Here is a 17,057-nt window from a genome sequence, read left to right on the forward strand (position 1 = left end):
GATGATTGAACTTGCTGTACCCCCAAAAAAATAATAATAAAAAAAAGAATTAAAAAAATTAAAAAAATAAAAAAACATACTGTTGTATCACTTCAATCTGTTAGAATGACTATTATCAAAAAGACAAGAGGTAACGTGTTGACGAGAATATAAAGAAAAACAAACTCTTATACACTGTTGGTGGGAATGTAAGTTAGGCAGCCACTATGGAAAATAGCATGGAGGCTTTTCAAAAAATTAAAAATAAACTACCACATAATCCAGTAATCCTACTTTTGGGTATATATTCAAAGGAAATGAAATCACTATCTCTAAGAGACATCTGTTCTTCCATGCTCGTTGCAGCATTATTCATAATAGACAAGATGTGGAAACTACCTAAATATGCACTGACAAATGAATGGATAAAGAAAGTGTTACATATAAAACATTTATTTATATATATAAATAAAATTTAGCCATGAGAAAAAAAGGGCATTATGCCATATGACATGGCAACACAGAAACATGTTCTTTGGCCTGGCCAACACACTTTTCCACTTTGAAACTCCAAGAGAATTTCAAAGGAGTTATATGAGAATATTAGTACCCCTCCACCTCAATCAATATGATATTAAAGATAAGATAAAATGATAAAATTAACTAGAGAGTAATCATGTATGAATTACAGATATTACATTTCAGATGACCCACGTTATAAACTGCAATCAGCAAACCTGCATGTGTCCAACACCAGAGAGAATTTACCTCAGAAACATATTTGAATATAACTCTATATATTACAGAAGAAACATGAGAAATTTTTGGAGTAAGGGCATATTATTTAATAAATGATACTGGTATTATGTGGAAAGAATCCACATCCGTTTCCCTCTATATATCAGAAGCTAAAATTCATTCTAGGTAAATGAGTGTGGGATGCAGCTTAAGCAGTATTAGAGGGAAGTTTACAGTACCAACATGCCTATATTAGAAAAACAATGGTCTCAAATTAATGACCTCAGCTTCTATTTCAAGGAGCTGGAAACAGAATAGTAACAAACAAAAAGTAAACAAAAGAAAATAAAAGCAAAACCCAATAAAATAGAAAACAGAAAAATGATAAAGAAAATCAATAAAACAACACTAGTTTGCTGAGGTCGATAAAATTGATAAGCCTCTAGCCAGAATGATAAACAAAAGAGAAGACACAATTACTAACATCAGGAATGAGAGAGATGACATCACTAGATATTTTACAAATATCAAAAGGATAAGAAATTTATTGGCATGGCTGAAGGGAAACAGATGACCCATAAATTGCTGATGGGGGTGAAAATGTGTAATACCCCCTTGGAGGGATATTTCAGAATACCTAATAAAACTACAATATGCACTTATCATTTGACCAACCATCCCTGCTTCTAGGAATCTACCCTGAAGATATACCTCTAACCATACAAAAATTACAACTGCACAAGGTTATTCTCCCAGTACTGTTTGCAAGAGCAAAATATTGGAAACAAATGCCCATATATACAAGAGTAATTGAACAAATTATAGTAATGACACAATGGAGGATTATACAGCTTTACAAAAAGATTGCTATGTACTAATTGGCTTCAAATCTCTAAAATGTGCAAATACTGAAGTTAATGGGATTAGTAAGATTTATTTTTTTCAACTATACTCTCCTAAAAGGACTTTGGTATCCTGTGGATATCTCATAAAGCTGAGCTCTGATCAAAATGGATTAGCACAAATAAGGAAGTGCCACTAAGAATAGAAGCAAATCACCAAGTCCAAAGCATTGGCCAGAAAACAAATATACGAAAAAGAGCAAAGGGTCTGTGGAGGGGAACCTGTGAAAATATTCATAACGCAGTTTCTGAAGGTGGTTCCCAGAGAGACCCTCCTCTGAGACCCAAGACTGAAAAGGGAGGGAGTCTCAGATGGAGTAGGTGGAACAATAACCCTTGTCTCTCTAGATGGGAACTGCTGAGGGCACAATGGGACTAAGCCCTTTCAGAATCTCACATCCAGGGCAGACTCCCAGGATGCTGCTGCCTGGATTGAGATCCAGGGATCCTCTTGGAGGTTGAGAAGCTTCCTGATATCCCAATGAGAAATCCTATGTCAAGGACCCAAAGCATCTCGGTTCCCTCATCGTGTGTTGTGTCCCCTCTTCTCTAGAGCTGCCCAGACTGCGGTTCATTCCTCTCTTGCTTCTCCAGGCAGCTGGAACCTAAGAATAAAAGTCAGTCCTGTTCCCCTCTCATCACCCCCACCCCCACCACTAACTTGATCACAATACTGAGCACAGCTATCCCCACGGTCTGACAGACAAACAGACAGAAGAGTGAGTGCCAACTAAGCGGGAGGGAGGGAGGGATATGGTAGCTCAAAGATACCTTCTGACCCCATCCCTGCCTTTCCAGAGCATCACGGGTGTATGCAAATTGGGTGTTCACAAAGTGTCACTTCACCCTTTCCTCTCTCTGGACTCCCCTGAAGCCAACTGCTTCCTCGTGTCCATTCTCCCACCCACACAGAGAAACAGAGCCGCGCAGCGCTGGGCAGGGAGACTGGGGTGGGGGTAGGGGCATTCAGAAGGCAGGAGGGAACGCGAGGGTCAGAGGCACTTCCTCCACCCGGATCTAGTCTCCACCACCACCTCCCACGGATGCCATTTCCCGGCCTCGAACCCACCTCCTCCAACAGCGGCCGCTGCTTCTCTCCACGTATGTCTCCCGCAGGATGACTTCCTGCCTCTTGAGCTCCTGGACAAAAACAGATCCCGGCTAAGACGCCCGCGATTGGCTGAGGGATTGTGTCCTCCGCCACCAAATGCCGTAATTCTGGGCGCCTGAGGGATTACTTTGCAGGCTGGTGCAGCATGGGAAGACACACACCCACCCACCCACCATCACATCCTACCTAGTCTGCTCTCACGGCCGTCTATCAAGCGTCAGGTGCAAGCCTTTCCTGTCCCTTCTCAGCGCGACACACCTCTACGCTGGTCCAAGTGAGAGCACGGTCACGTGACCCACTGTCAGCGCCCCGCCCCCCCCCCCGCCACGTGACCCCGCACTCAGCATGTCTGCTGCAGTCCTGCACCATGCATGGCAAGGTCTTCTGCCTCTGGGGTTGAGCTGCTTGCTAGAACAATCTGAAGCTCCCGACGGGGGTGAAGATAGCTGAAAGGAAGGCTGGAATTGGAGCCAAAGCTTCCAGCCCTAGGCCTGGGCCTTGCTCTGTAGGAGCACAGGGATGGCAGTGAACACTCCATGAGGAATTTGGAGACCAACTGACGTTTAATATTATGTATAAAACTCGGGTGATGTATTAAAACGCACACGATCTGTCTTGAAAAATATTGATAGGCAAAACAAACATTCAATCTCCAATTTCCACCACTAGGGCGATCTCTGTTAGCACTTGCGGTTTGTGAATGGAGGCAAAACTGTCACTTAGCCATATTTTAAACCTTGCAGCCTAGAATCCGGTAGGAAAAAAGCACTTTGCACCTTGAGACAAACGAAAAGTGAATAAAACTTTGTGTATTTCCCTTTAGCCTGAACTCCCCCAACCCCAAACCAACTTCATCCCTGACTTTTGCTCCTGTCTGATGATGTTATTACCTTTGTGAATCTGAAAAAATGTGTACCATAAACTCAGAAACTTTGGAAAGTTTAGTTTACTCCTTTTAAATAATTATGTATTTTTACTTGGCAAGCCAGTCCTTCTGAAGTTGTAGTCTCTCACACTTCTTTATTGCTTTGACATGTTTTATATGGTTGCAGGATTTCCCATAATCAAATAATATACATTTGCATAAATTTGGTCCATTTCCCACATTTTTGAGGGGATCATCTTTCCATGTATGATACCAGTCTTTTCTATTTCACCAAAGAAAGAAGGCATCAGAGCTTTTCCTGGCCAATTTAAAAAGCTATATATCACTTTTAGTGGCTCTATGCTATTACCTTAACACTTTCCATGGCACCACTATGAACAAATGCTCTTCCTGACAGTTAAATGTGTGTGCTTTCTGGTTTTATTTTTTAAACTTTAGGCAAGATCAAAGAAAACACCCATACTTCGAACTGCAAAATGGAACTTCTCAGCTCTTCAAAACTTACCTCATTCTCTATATCCGTTAATACACTCCTCCCAGCCACTCCAGGCAGACTGGATACCTCACTCCCATAGGAACACTTTTTTCAACTCCAAGCTTTTCTTCACAACATCCAACCTCTTCCCTACATTTCAGAGCCGAAATTAATTGGGTCCTTCTTCTCTGAAGCATACCCTAAGTAGCAGCCCATAATAACATTTGCATTTAAAGATACAAGAATAAGCTTTTTCAAGGAGTATTATTATTCATACATTAATTATCTCTGTGTTGTCATGTTATCTTTGCATCTACATTTTACGTTCAAGGAGAAGGGTGATTTCTGCCAACTTTAACACAGAACTTTATTGAAAACACAATACGATTCAAACTGACATCAAGAACACTAGAACAACAATCAGAAGGGTAGCTTACTTATGATGGCTCAGTTCACTATAAGCTTAAATACTAAATTCACAATCTGGACAAAAACAAGTATCAACAAGTGTGCTTTCAGTTTTAATATTCGTTTGGCATCAGAAGATTGATCTAGCTCATAGACAGAGTTGGGCAAAGTTAGTATCAGCATTAAAGATATTCATTACAACATAGAACCAACTTTGAAAACTAAAGCATTTTTCAAGGATCATAACTCAGGAACATAAGGACAATCAGAGGCAAGTGATTAATCACAGTCATTTTTGGGGTCTGCTTCAGGGTAATTTTGATCATCTGTTTTGCCTTGCAGTTCCTTCGCAAATTTCTCAACTTCATAGAATGCAGAAATAAGTGGCTCAAGGCTGAAATCATCATCAGTGAACAAAAATGCCTCTTTTTTAATATTGTTACCAATATTCTCAAGTGTTGCTAGAACAACTTGAATATTGTCATTTGTCTCTTTCCTGCTAAAAAGGCCCATAAATTCTAACACTGCTTCAGCATTGAGTAGTTCTTTTGTCATAACAGGATTTTCAGACAAATTCAACAGCATTTTCAGAACATGAAACCTTGTTTTGGTATTGCCCGTGGCTAATAAAGAGAGAAACCCAGACATATACTTGACAACCAGTGTGTGATAGTCAGTAGTTGTAGTGAGGTGTCTAAGCATCTTTATTCCAGATAACTGCTCAGGGGAATCCAAGCTATAACCAAGAGTTTCCTCACACACTTGACATACATATGTCTGAATCATGTTTAGATTTGGGTAAGGTGGAGCCATATGAATCATATTTTCCAAAAACCTTGTCCTAACTTGGGAGGAGGGATAATTGAGCAAGGTTTCAATGAGTGAGACAACACCTGAATCGCGAATGAAATCACGAGTAAATTGAGAAGCAGTCCTCATACCCATTGCAATCTTAGATATTTCATGAATAAAAGGATCTCGAATTTTGTCCATTAATAGAAGCAGTTCCTCAAACTCTTCAGGACCAATTTTAAGCTCACATTGTATGCAGCTGCAGGACCAACTCTCAGGCTCTGCACTCTCCCTGGTCCTAAGATGCTCTCGAATTTCTCTGACGGACCGGTAGGATGGATCATATTGACATGGGAACTCAGGGTCAGGCTGATCAGGCTGAAGCAAAGATTCCTGGTATTCCCCTTCTAGGTTCAGTTCCATGTTCTTGGGTTTCCCTCCAAACATTTCAGAGAAAAGAAATGCTGCTTCTTTTGAAAATCTAAAGGGGCTTGTGGATGGGAAGCCAACCCTACCCCATGGGCCAGGCTTGAACTGAACAGTAACCTCCTCCCATCTCCGGGGCCTGTGTGAAGTATCAGGCTCCTGCTCAACTGAACATCTGGACCTGCAAATGGCCCTGTACACAGGGCTAGGATTTGATTCAAAATGGGCCTCATCTCCTGCCCAGAACCAGGACCCCACTATGGTCTCATCCTCTTCAACTACTGTCGTGGACTCACAGTTGGTTCTGTTACCAGTCCTGTTATTGGCCTCGTATTTAGCTCCAAACCAGGACCCAACAACTGCCCCTTCCTCATTTTCGGGCCTGGACTCAGAGGTAGCCACAGTTTCAGTCTCATTAATGGCCTCATCTCCAGACCAGAACCAGGAATCAACAATCATCTCTTCATCATCCTCTGACTTAGATGCACAGCTTGTTTCTGCTTCTACATTGACTTCTTTTGCATCCCAGAACCAGGATCCAAAAATGGTTTCCTCTTCACACCTCGATGTGGTCTCTTCTACTGCCTGAGGTCCAATGTCTATACTATTTTCTTCAGCCCAGAACCAGGACCCAACAATGATTTCTTCCTTTTCAGTCCCATGCTTGGACTCAAAACTAGCTCCCGCCTCCAGACTGGTTTCTTCTTCAGCCCAGAACCAAGACTCAGCAATGACTTCCTCTTCTTCAGCTTCTGGACTGTGTTTGCTGCAAATGTTAGCCTCATTTCTAATGGCCTCTTCCTTGGCCCAAAACCAAGACCCAACAAAAATTTCCTCTTCAGCTGCCAGCCTGTCCTCTCCTCTAGCCTCTGCTTCTGTTTCAAGCCTGTCCTCCTCCCCAGCCCAGAACCAAGAACCAATACTATCTTCCTCTTCAGCATCTTGTCTGGATTCTTCTCTGTCTGTAGTCTCTATAATGGCTTTATCCCCTTTCCAGAACCAGGACGTGATCATGGTCTCCTCCTTGGTTGGTGGCTTGGCTTCTTCTTCAGTCCTATCATCTCTACTGCCCTCTTCTGCAGCCCATAACCAGGGCCCTACAATGGTCTCTGGCTTTGTGTATTTTCTGGACCAGAACCATGAATCAACAGCATCCTGATCCTCCTCTGGCCTAGACTTCCAGCTGCCTCCATTGGCAGGAAACATACAGGGATCTTCTCCTGACCAGAAGCCAGACTCACTATTGATCTCTTCAGCAACTGTCATAAATTTACACTGGGCACTAGCTGCATACTTCATACTGATCTCTTCAGTGGTCCCAAACAAAGATGATATAACACCCTTTTCCTTGTCCTCCAGGCTAGACTTGTTGCTGATTTCGGCCCTCCCACAAGTTTCTACTCCAGCCCAGAACCATGACCCAATAATTGGCTCCTCCTCCTCAGTCTCTGGCATAGTGTCACAGTTGACTTCAGCCCCAGAATCCATCTGGGCCTGGTTTCCAGCCCAAAACCAAGACCCAAATATTGTTTCTTCTTCAGCTCCTAGCCTGGCCTCTTCTCTAAACTCAGCCTCAGTAGTGATTTCTTCTCCAGCCCAGAAACAAGGACCAATGACCTCTTCTTCCTCAGACCTTGGCCTGGACCCACAGCTGGCCCCAATACCAGCTTCCACACTGGCCTCATCACTGACCCAAAACCAAGACCCAAAAATGGTCTCTTCTTCAGGCTCTGGGTTGGTTTCCTCATTAGCCCAGAAGCAGAAACTGGCAATGACCTTTTCTTTATCATCTGCTGGCACAGATTTGGAAGTGGCATCACCCTCAGTTTCCACACTGGTCTTTTCCCCAGTTTCAAACACAGAATTGCCAAAAGGCTCCTGCTCCGTCTTTGGTCTGAATTTACTACTGGTCTCAGTCCCCATACTGACCTCTTCTTCAGTCCAGAACCAACTGCCAACAATGGACTCCTCCTCCACTTGAGAACAGGACTTGATACCAGCCCCAGCCACTATGCTGGACTCTTCTGCAGCCCAGAACCAGGCTCCAGTGAGGAACTCTTCCTGTGACCTGGCTTCTCGCTTGGCCCTGGCTCTGGCCTTGATTTTGGCCTCTTCCTTTGCCATTGCTCTGGCCCTGACCTCTTTCTTGGACTTGGGCCTGGACAAGTTATTAGCCTTTTCTCCAGGCCAGAACCAGGACTCTTTTTTGACTACATCCATAGATCCAGACATGAAATCAATGGAAGCTTCTCGCTTGGCCCTGTGCCTGGCCCTGACATTGGCCCCTTTCCTGGCTCTGGGTTTGTACCTCGTCTCCTCTCTAGCCCAGAACCAGGATTTTACATTGTCCTCACATTCAGACCCAGAACTGGACTCAGAGACTTCTTTCTTAGACCTAAACCAGGACCTACTATTGGTCTCTTCCCTGGGCCTAGACCGGACACTGGTCTTTTCTCTGGCCCAGAAACAGGAGGTCTTAATAGATTCATCCTCAGAACCAGAACTGGATGCAACATAGAGCTCCCGACTGGTTTTGGGCCTAGACATGGCCTCTTCTTTGGCCATATGCCTGGACCTAGTACTGGCCTTTACCCTGTCTCTAGGATGAAGCCTTGTACTGACCTCTTCTCTACTCCAGAACCAGGAGCTCATAGAGGATCTATCCACCCATCTGAAATCACAATTGTGAGAGGTCTCTTTTTTGGATGTAGGCTTGGGATGGCACCAGGACCCCATATTGGTCTCCTTCTTTGACCCAAACAAAGGCTGTATTCCTGATTGGGACTTGACCTTTGTGCCAGGGAAGGACTCAGCATCCATACTGACGAGTTCCTTACCCATAGACAAGGCCTTAGTTTTAGCAACTGACTCAGACTCAGTACTGATCAGCGGCCAGGCTATAGCACTGGTTTGGGACACTCCCTCTGTCTTCAGTATTGCCCCAGCATCAAACTCAGTCTTGGCCCATGAATAGGTTTCATCCATGGACCTTGCCCCAGTGATTGCCTTGGCCTCACTCTTAGGATGTGTTCCAACTACTGCCATGGTCTCAGTTTTGGGCCTTGCTCCAGGCACTACCTGGGTCTGGGTCTTAACCTTGGGTCTGACCACCATTGGGACTTCATTCTCTCTCTCAGCCCCACCCCCAACCCCTTCTCCAGGATTCTTTTCAGGCTTGGCTTGGACACCAGGCTCAATCTCAGCCCCAGCCATAGTACAAGTTTCAGAGGAGACCTGATTAACTACCACTATCCCAGTCTCGACCTCTACCACAGATCTGTCACAGTTTTGTATCTTTACACTAATCTTTTGATGATTCAGGTGATACAGTTGTAAACAAAATTAGAGTCAATCACCAGTCCTGCAGTCAATCAGCCTCCTTTCCAATCCCAGCCCCACCCAATATTACAGTCAGAGTGAATAGAAAGCACAATCAAGCTGGGAGAGGGTGGATGGTTCTTGGGTGGGTGCAGACCTGTTGAGGGTGGTGGTCAGCAGCAATTCCAGCACCACCAGAGCTGTCACGGAAGTCAATCTAGGAAGCGAGAATGACATGGGGCGTTGAGTCTATTCCAACTGTGTCACTCCATGCAGACTCACACAGAGAGACTGGACGTTGAATGCTTGGTGGAAGAGTTAGCCTATTAGAAGTCTCTCACCTTCATTTTGTCTACAATATTTATCCCCAGAGCTGCCATATTACTTTGCCTGTTATAAAACAGGTATGAAGATGGTGGGAAAGTATCTTGGCAATGCAAGAGGCTGAGGAGCCCCCAGGCCAGACCCTAATCATTCTTGGACCTGTGTTAGTCTCCCCTACCCCACCCAAAAGTTGTACCCAACCCAAATCTCATACCAACCTTCAGTGATGTGGTGCAATTTCTTGCTCCTTTCCTTGACTCCAGTAGTGTCAAACTCTACAGCAGCCTGCAGGCTATCCTAGGAACAAGTAAACATATAGGAGAAAATGGAGCCTGACTGCTAGATAGATAAGCAGGAAACCTGAGCCCTGATACAAACATCTCTCTTTCTGTTTAAGGGTCTAATATGTCTAATGTTCTCTGTCTCCTGGTCCCTACTCTCAGGTCTTTTCCTCCCATTCACAGCCCAATCAACACCTACCCCAATATTCCTAATACCTCCTGCAGGAAATGGGCAATGTGCAAATTTGACAGAGAGTAGGAGAGGTGGAGAAGGCCCTGAAACCACTTGGATCAAAGAACCTGTGATGATATTACTCTGCAACTGTCCCCTGCATTGCCACTCTTTGCACAAACCTCCAGAGATTTGAACCAGACTCCTCCTCCTTTCCTTCCTTGCAGGAGTAACCAGCCTTAAAGCAGGCCTAGAAAAAACAGATGAAAAGGTAAGACGGTCAAGAAATGATGGTAGCAACTGAGTGCTTGGTGGACAAACACCAAACATAGGTGTACCCAAGTCATTTGTCTTTTAACATTTACAGTCTGCTGGTTAGAATACTTTCTTTTAATTTAGGCTCTCTGGATCAGGTTTCTGGATAACTCCTATCTTCATATCACACTCTTCCTCTGTTCTCCAATTCTGAAGATTCACTACTTGGTGTTCACATTCCTTGTGCTGCACAACATAAATTGGGGGAAGGGCACCCGCATATTCTAGAAAACAGGTTGTGCAGTGGTACTTACGACTTCTGTCACACCCTCACCTCCCAGTCCATCTTTTCCACCCCCAACTGTGGATGGAGGTGAAGGAGGAAGGCAAGGGAAGTGTGCAGAAACCCAGTAGAGAGAAGAATTTTAGAAGGTATTCCTGGATGCCTGACCTGCTCTGGTCGCAGTCACCCCACCCCGATTCGGGTGTCCAGTCAATGGCTGCTGCCCACCCCTACCCCCCAACCCCCACACAATTTCAGAAATACAGTCGTTTTCCCGTCCCTCCTTTTTCTCAAGCCTCTCCTCTACAGTTGCACCCCATGGCCTGAAATCGCCAGACCAACCCCGCAGACAGGAGACTCTGGCATCAAAAGGCGCCTGTGGAAAGGGACAGCACCCAGCACGCGGGGCCCGAATCCAGAATCAGGCCCCTTTCCAGAATCAGGGCCAGGGGCAGCCCCCCCGACCCAGCTCGGACCGCCACCTCCCGTCCCGGCCCCGGCGGCCTCCCTGCGCCCCCACCCCGGCTCCCCTCCGCCATTTCGCCTGCGGCAGCCTCTCCCACAGCCCTCTCCCGGTACAGGCACCGTCGAGGGCGGGGCGCGGGCGCCCCGAAAGCCCGCCGGGGAGCGGCCGCGCCGTTCGCCTCCCCACGATCCGAGGGAGCCCCTGCGGCCAAGACCCAGCGCCCCGGGCCCGGTCCGCGCCGCTCGCCGCCTCCTCAGCGCCAGGGGTCCCGCGGCGCTGCGCACCTCGCCCGGGGACCCGCTGCGACCCGTTCGCCTCCCCCTCGTCGGGCTGCCAGGGTCCGCGGGGCACGCTGCGAGCCGGTCGTCGCCCCCGCGACACCCCCACTTGCCTTCGCGGCCGCAGGGTCCCTCCCGGTGGTCGGCCTCCCCCTCCTGTCGCAGCTCCTCACTCGGATTCCCACCGCTCGCCGCGCGGGCAGAATGGCAAGGAGGCGTCCCGCCCCCCGCGCCGCTGCGCCAAACCGGGCAGGGGCTGCGCAGGCTGCGGCACCAACCGCTCGCGGCGAGGGTGTCGGGAAGGGGGCGGAGGGATACTGCAAGGTTGGGTTCGACGCCCCCTCCCAGGCCCACCGTAGTTCCGACCCAGAGGGGGCGGGGCCGGGAGGAGCCCAGCCTGAGGGGCGGGGCCACGACAGCCCGCCTCGCCGGCCCTCCGCCGCCCCCTGTGGGGCGACCAGCCCCACACCTCTGGCACAGCAGCGTGTGGGGCCGGCGGGCAGTGGGGGCCGAGGTTGGGACGGTCGGGAGGGGCCGCGCTGGAGGGAGCAGCGGATGGATACAGACCGCCCAGCGGGATGTGTGTGTGTGCGTCTGTGTGTGTGCGTGCGTGTCTGTGTGTGTGTGTGTACCCCCCAGACTGCTCGGTGTCCGCCCCCTCCCCTCCCGCATCGCGCCCGCCATCCTCCCTGGGCGCAGGTGGCAGAGGGGCTGTGACGGCGGCCCTCCCCCGGTCTGCTTTCCACCTTCTGGGGCCGCGGGCGGGAGGAAGGTGGGAGGGGACGCCCGTGGAGCCAGAGCCACTGTCCCTCCTCTAAGGGAAGGCAGCCCTGGGTAGACCTCTGGCCTGAGGAGACAAACCACTTGTCTGCGCCAGTGTCGTCATTCTTTCTGCCACACTGCCGTTTTCTCCGTCGCAGTGGTAGCACACTTTGCCATTTCGCTGTCCCCACAGCTGCCCAGGAAAGAGGGCCTTTCCCTGTCAGGACCCGCAGCGGCTCAGACAATCCTCCCGGTCTCTCACCCCACAGCCAGGTGTCAGGCACCAGGTAGGGCTGGTCCTGGCTCCTCTTCTAGGGTTCTGTCTGCCAGGTCTTCTCTTGCAGTTGCTTCCAAGTGCTCATCATCTTTGGCAGGGTGGGAATGTGGCAGGGATTAGAACCAACTGGGATTTCACACACTTGCCATACACACCAGTCTACCTTCCCCAGCCGTTCTTTGGAGAGGGCCCCACAGGCACCTACTTCCCCAAGACAGAAAGCTGCTGGTTCTTGAATCCTGACTCCTGAACTCCCATATCCTTCCTGTAGTCTCCAGCCCCTCCTTTCTGTGCTCCGTGGGGCAAACAACTCTGGTTAAGCACAGCTGTGGTTGAGCACAAACCTGCTGGCACTGTTGCCCATTTTAAAACCCAACTAAATGGCACCCTCACTGTGGTAGGCTGAGTAAAGGTCCCTCAAAGACGTCCACATCCTATTCTCCAGAACCAGTAAATATGGGATGTTACATGGCAAAGGAGAATTAAGTTTGCAGATGGAATTAAGATTGCTAATCAGCTGAATGTAAAGTAAGATTACACTGATTTATTGTGGCCAGTCTATGCATGGCAAGGCTACTTTAAATGTGCAAGAGGCAGGCAGAAGAGTCAGTGTCACAGTGAAGTTGCATGAAGAAGATGCCACAAGTGGACAGGATGTCGCTGGTTTTGAAGGTGAAAAGAAGACAGAGGCCAACGACTGCAGGCAGACCCAGAAGCTGGAAAAGGCAAGGAGACAGATTCTTCCTAGAACCCCCTGGAAGAATGAAGTCCTCCTATCACCTTTATTTCAGACCAGTGAGACCCTCTTCCTGTTTCCAACCTTCAGGACTGTAAGATAATATTTTATCGTTTGGGGGTTTGTTTTTGAAGCCAGCAAGACTGTGTTACAGCAGCAGTGGGAACCGAATTCACTCACCATCCTGGTAAAGCCCATTCCCCTTCACTTTCTTGAATTGGGCTCCAGCCCCTGGGAGGATCAATTTGGGCGCTCATCTCTCACCACTATAACCATCCTCTTAAGCGCCTTCTCTCTTTTTCTAAAGAACAGGGATTTTGCAATCATCTTTGAGGTTCATCTTGGAGAAAGCCCCTATTTACTGAAAATCACTGATGCTTGTTACTAGATATTTAGTATAACTGTACAATATTTTGGTGATAGGAAAATAATCCAGAGATGATTCTGTACTGTATCTAGAGAGAACAGATGTCAATTTTCAGCGGCAAGTCTTTCACTGTGCTCTTTCAATGGCCTTAGCTGAATTGTGTTCTAAAGTATACTCTCTTGGGTGAGTGCCAGGCTTGAAGAAGGGAGTGTGAGCTCTGCTGGGCAAGTGTGTGTGAACCTCTTTGCCTCTATGAACTATTCATTCTCCTTCTTAACGTGTCTGGTGCCTTTCATTCATTCAACAAATATATAAGTATCTACTTTGTACTATGCACTGGAGATGCAGTAGGAAAAAGAAAAACAGAAAAAAATCTCTGTTCTGTTGAGTTTGCATTTACTTGTGTTTTCTATTTTTCAGCTTCCTATCCTAAAAGTTTATGGTCATAGAATGCAAGCTTCTCTGGTAATTTCCAGGTGCTGCAATATTGATCCCAAAATATTTACTGGTAGTGGAGTGGATCTACCAAAAGCTGACTGATTTTACTGTGAGACTTTGAAATATTTTTTGGACATTTTATTCTAAATTCATTTACAGAACAGACTCTATTGCTGTTAACATTTATTGAACTGAGAAAAGTCCTATTTTAAGCTTTTTATGTGTTAACTTTATTTGTATATATCAAATAAAGTGCCATCTTTAAAAATCAGAGAGCAAACAAGAGATTTAAACAGGATGCTGACCTATGTCTGTCTATTAATATTATATTTTCTTCCTTGTAAAATGGATTCTCATGTGATTGCAACAGCCACAGTTCCATTCTCAAGTGTCTCCACTAGCACCTGTGTAACCCTGACTAGGCTGTGAAATATATATTTCTGTAGTGTAAATGCTGGGCATTATGCCTTTTGATTTCAGTGTAAGTGCCTGGCATTAAGCTTTTGATTGCCAATGCATCCATTTCAAAAGACAGCCATGTTGAATAAACATATTATGGGCTGTAAGACATAGCTACCCACAAATTACCTGAGAAGGAACTAGGCCACTCCCACTCATGAAGTTCAGTCTTTCAGAAAACCTTGGTTAACCCAGATAACTGAGTCCTTGAGAGATCCTGCTTTTTTTCCCTCCTAAGACTACTATCTGCTCTTGTGCTTTAAATTAGCCAATAAAGACAACCTGAGGAACCCTAGGCTCCCTACACTGGGACCCTAATAAAAGCAGAGCCCCAGATTCATGTTCTCTCTCTCTCTCTCTCACTGTCTCTCCCCAACCCCACCCCCCCCCCAAATAATTCTCCAACCAGTAAGTCTGGGATACAGAAGCAGCTGTGCTGCTTCACTATACCCACCCCACCTCCCACATACATGCATATGAACTTTCACACTAGCATATCCCTTGCCTGTACAGCTTGAGTGATCTACTCTTCTCTCTCTCAATCATTATGGTCATGGACCTAGTTTTGCCCATTTAGCTTAACTTACCTTTCTTCTGTCTTTCATATGCCTTCAGGCAAACTTTTCCTCTGCGATCTCCCTTTTGTTCAAAGTTGATCCAAACCCTATGTATTCTTAAAATATATCCATTCTCCTACTCCTGAGTTTCAGGAGCTTTATACAGGAACTCAAGTCCCTCGCAGGTGGGACCAACCAAGCTGGGTTGGGTTCTTATAAACTATGAAACTGGCTCAACAGATGTCTACTTTCAGTAGAGACTGAAGAACCTCTAGGAAAGACCTAAACTATGTCTAGTACTTGAGACAAAGCACATCTAAAGAACCTGTGGGGAGGCCTGACCCAAGAATATTTTCAGGTTATATTTGGAGTGGGTTCTTCTTTAAGAGAATTTATCCTGAGGGAAAACAGAGCCAGGCACAACGACCTCAGCCCAAGAACAATGCCTTTTCATTAGGGGAGTATAGCTATTCTAATGGCAGCACTGGGATTAGGACTCCTATTTTTGCTTCTTCTAACATATGCCTTCAACTGTATGTCTGTCACAACAAAGGCAGGTTCATAAGTTATCCCAAAAAGAGCTGTTTGCAAAGAAACTGTAACATTCTGGTGTGCAGATCCCACTTAAAGTATAACCTAAAGAGAGGAAAATGTCCTCCTCTCCAACATGGCTTTAAAGTTTAGAGTAGTACTCAACTCTAACATCATGAGGACTCTGGATATAGGCAGTGGTTGGACAAATTAGAGGGAGTAATTGGAGACACTTAAGTGCTTCACAGTAAAGTTTACTGTGGCAACCACACATGGAAAAAATCATGTGAAAACCATGAAAATTCAGGACATGGGAAATATCCATTGAGGATTTCTAGAACTAAAGGGGCTGGTGAGGTAAGTTCATGGTTATTAACTTTGCAGGGAGAAGAAATCCTGAAGTTCCACAATGCCAGTGAATATTGGCACTTAATTGAAAGTCAAAGTAACTTTTCAAAAGAGTAAAAATATGTGATGGGGCATCACCATAGTCTGTGTCTAGCCAGAAAAACTGGGAAAAAAGAGTAGAGGTAGTCCACCTACTTCTTAAAATACTTGGTAAAGAAATGCCCACATCATTTACATTTACATTTCATTGATTGGAATTCAATCACCATTTGTTGAAAATCCTGTCCACTCACAAGCTGTGCTGGGACAACTAGATATCCTCATGCAAATGAAAAAAACTGTCTCAGCAAACTAGGAATAGAATAGAACTTCCTTGACTCGATAAAGAACATAAACAGAAACACTACAGTTAATACCATACATGGTTAGGAACTAGCTTTACCATTAAGATCAGGAAAAGTCAAGGATGCCTCGTCTCACCACTCCTTTTCAGCATTGTACTGGAATTCCTAGCTAATGCATTAAGACCAGAAATGGATATAAAAGGGATATAGATTGGGAAGAAGAAATAAAACTGCCTTTGTTTACAGATGACGTGATTGTCTATGTAGAAAATCTGAAAGAATATCCAAAAAGATTGGAACTAATAAGAAATTCTAGTAAGGTTAAAGGATAAGGTTAATATAAAAAAGTCAATTGCTTTTCTATATATGAGCAATGAAAAAGTGAAGTTTGAAATTAATAACACAGTACCTTTTATATTAGCATCCTCAAAAATGGAGTACATAAGTATAAATCTAACAAATATGTACAAAATCTATACGACGAAAATTACAAAACTCTGATCAATGAAATTATACAACTAAATAAGTGGAGAGATAGTCCATGTTCAAAGATAGGAAGACTCAATATTGTCAAGACTAGTTCTTCCTAACCAGCTCTTCCCAAACCAGAGCATAGCAAGTTATTTTGTGGATATCAACAGATACCAAAGTTTATATGAAGAGGCAAAAGACCCAGAATAGCCAACTCAATATTGAAGGAGAAGAACAGATTCAGAGGACTGATACCACTTGACTTCAAGACTTACTATAAAGTTACAGTAATCAAGATGATGTGATATTGGTGAAAGAATGGACCAACAGATCAATGGAACATCATCAGAACAGAATAAAGAGTCCAGAAATATACCAACGTAAACATAGTCAACTGATCTTTGACAAAGGGGCAAAGACAACACAATGGAACAAAGACAGTCTTTTCAACAAATGGTGCTGGAGTAAATGAACATCCACATGCAAAAAACTGAATCTAGACACAGACCTTACATCCTTCACAAAAATCAACTTAAAATGGATAGACCTAAATATGAAATGCAAAACTATAAAACTCCTAGAAGATAACATAGGAGAAAACCTTGATGTTCAGTATGATGATGTCTTTTTAAAATAGCTTTCTTAAAAAAATCAGCTTTATTGAGATATAATT

At 45.4% G+C, this 17,057-nt stretch overlaps 2 protein-coding genes and 1 pseudogene across 2 annotated transcripts in view; 1 reads left to right on the plus strand and 2 right to left on the minus strand.

The window, feature by feature from the left end:
• The window catches only part of GPRASP3 (G protein-coupled receptor associated sorting protein family member 3), an 81,312-nt gene extending 78,342 nt beyond the window's left edge, over nt 1–2,970 (minus strand). Inside the window, exons 1-2 of the mRNA XM_057717388.1 lie at nt 2,917–2,970; nt 2,689–2,759 (exon numbers count right to left, since the gene is read on the minus strand). The gene's annotated coding sequence lies outside the window, so the exon portion shown is untranslated. The remainder of the gene's footprint in view (nt 1–2,688; nt 2,760–2,916) is intronic.
• Nucleotides 1–17,057, plus strand: part of LOC130841426 (nuclear RNA export factor 3-like) — a 579,609-nt pseudogene that overhangs the window by 449,403 nt on the left and 113,149 nt on the right.
• Nucleotides 4,494–9,199, minus strand: GPRASP1 (G protein-coupled receptor associated sorting protein 1). The gene has a single exon (XM_057717385.1). It carries the CDS (start codon nt 8,928–8,930, stop codon nt 4,779–4,781), a length of 4,152 nt encoding a protein of 1,383 aa, XP_057573368.1. The 5' UTR covers nt 8,931–9,199; the 3' UTR covers nt 4,494–4,778.

This window comes from Hippopotamus amphibius, chromosome X, assembly GCF_030028045.1.
Source record: "Hippopotamus amphibius kiboko isolate mHipAmp2 chromosome X, mHipAmp2.hap2, whole genome shotgun sequence".
Taxonomy (NCBI): Eukaryota; Metazoa; Chordata; class Mammalia; order Artiodactyla; family Hippopotamidae; genus Hippopotamus; species Hippopotamus amphibius.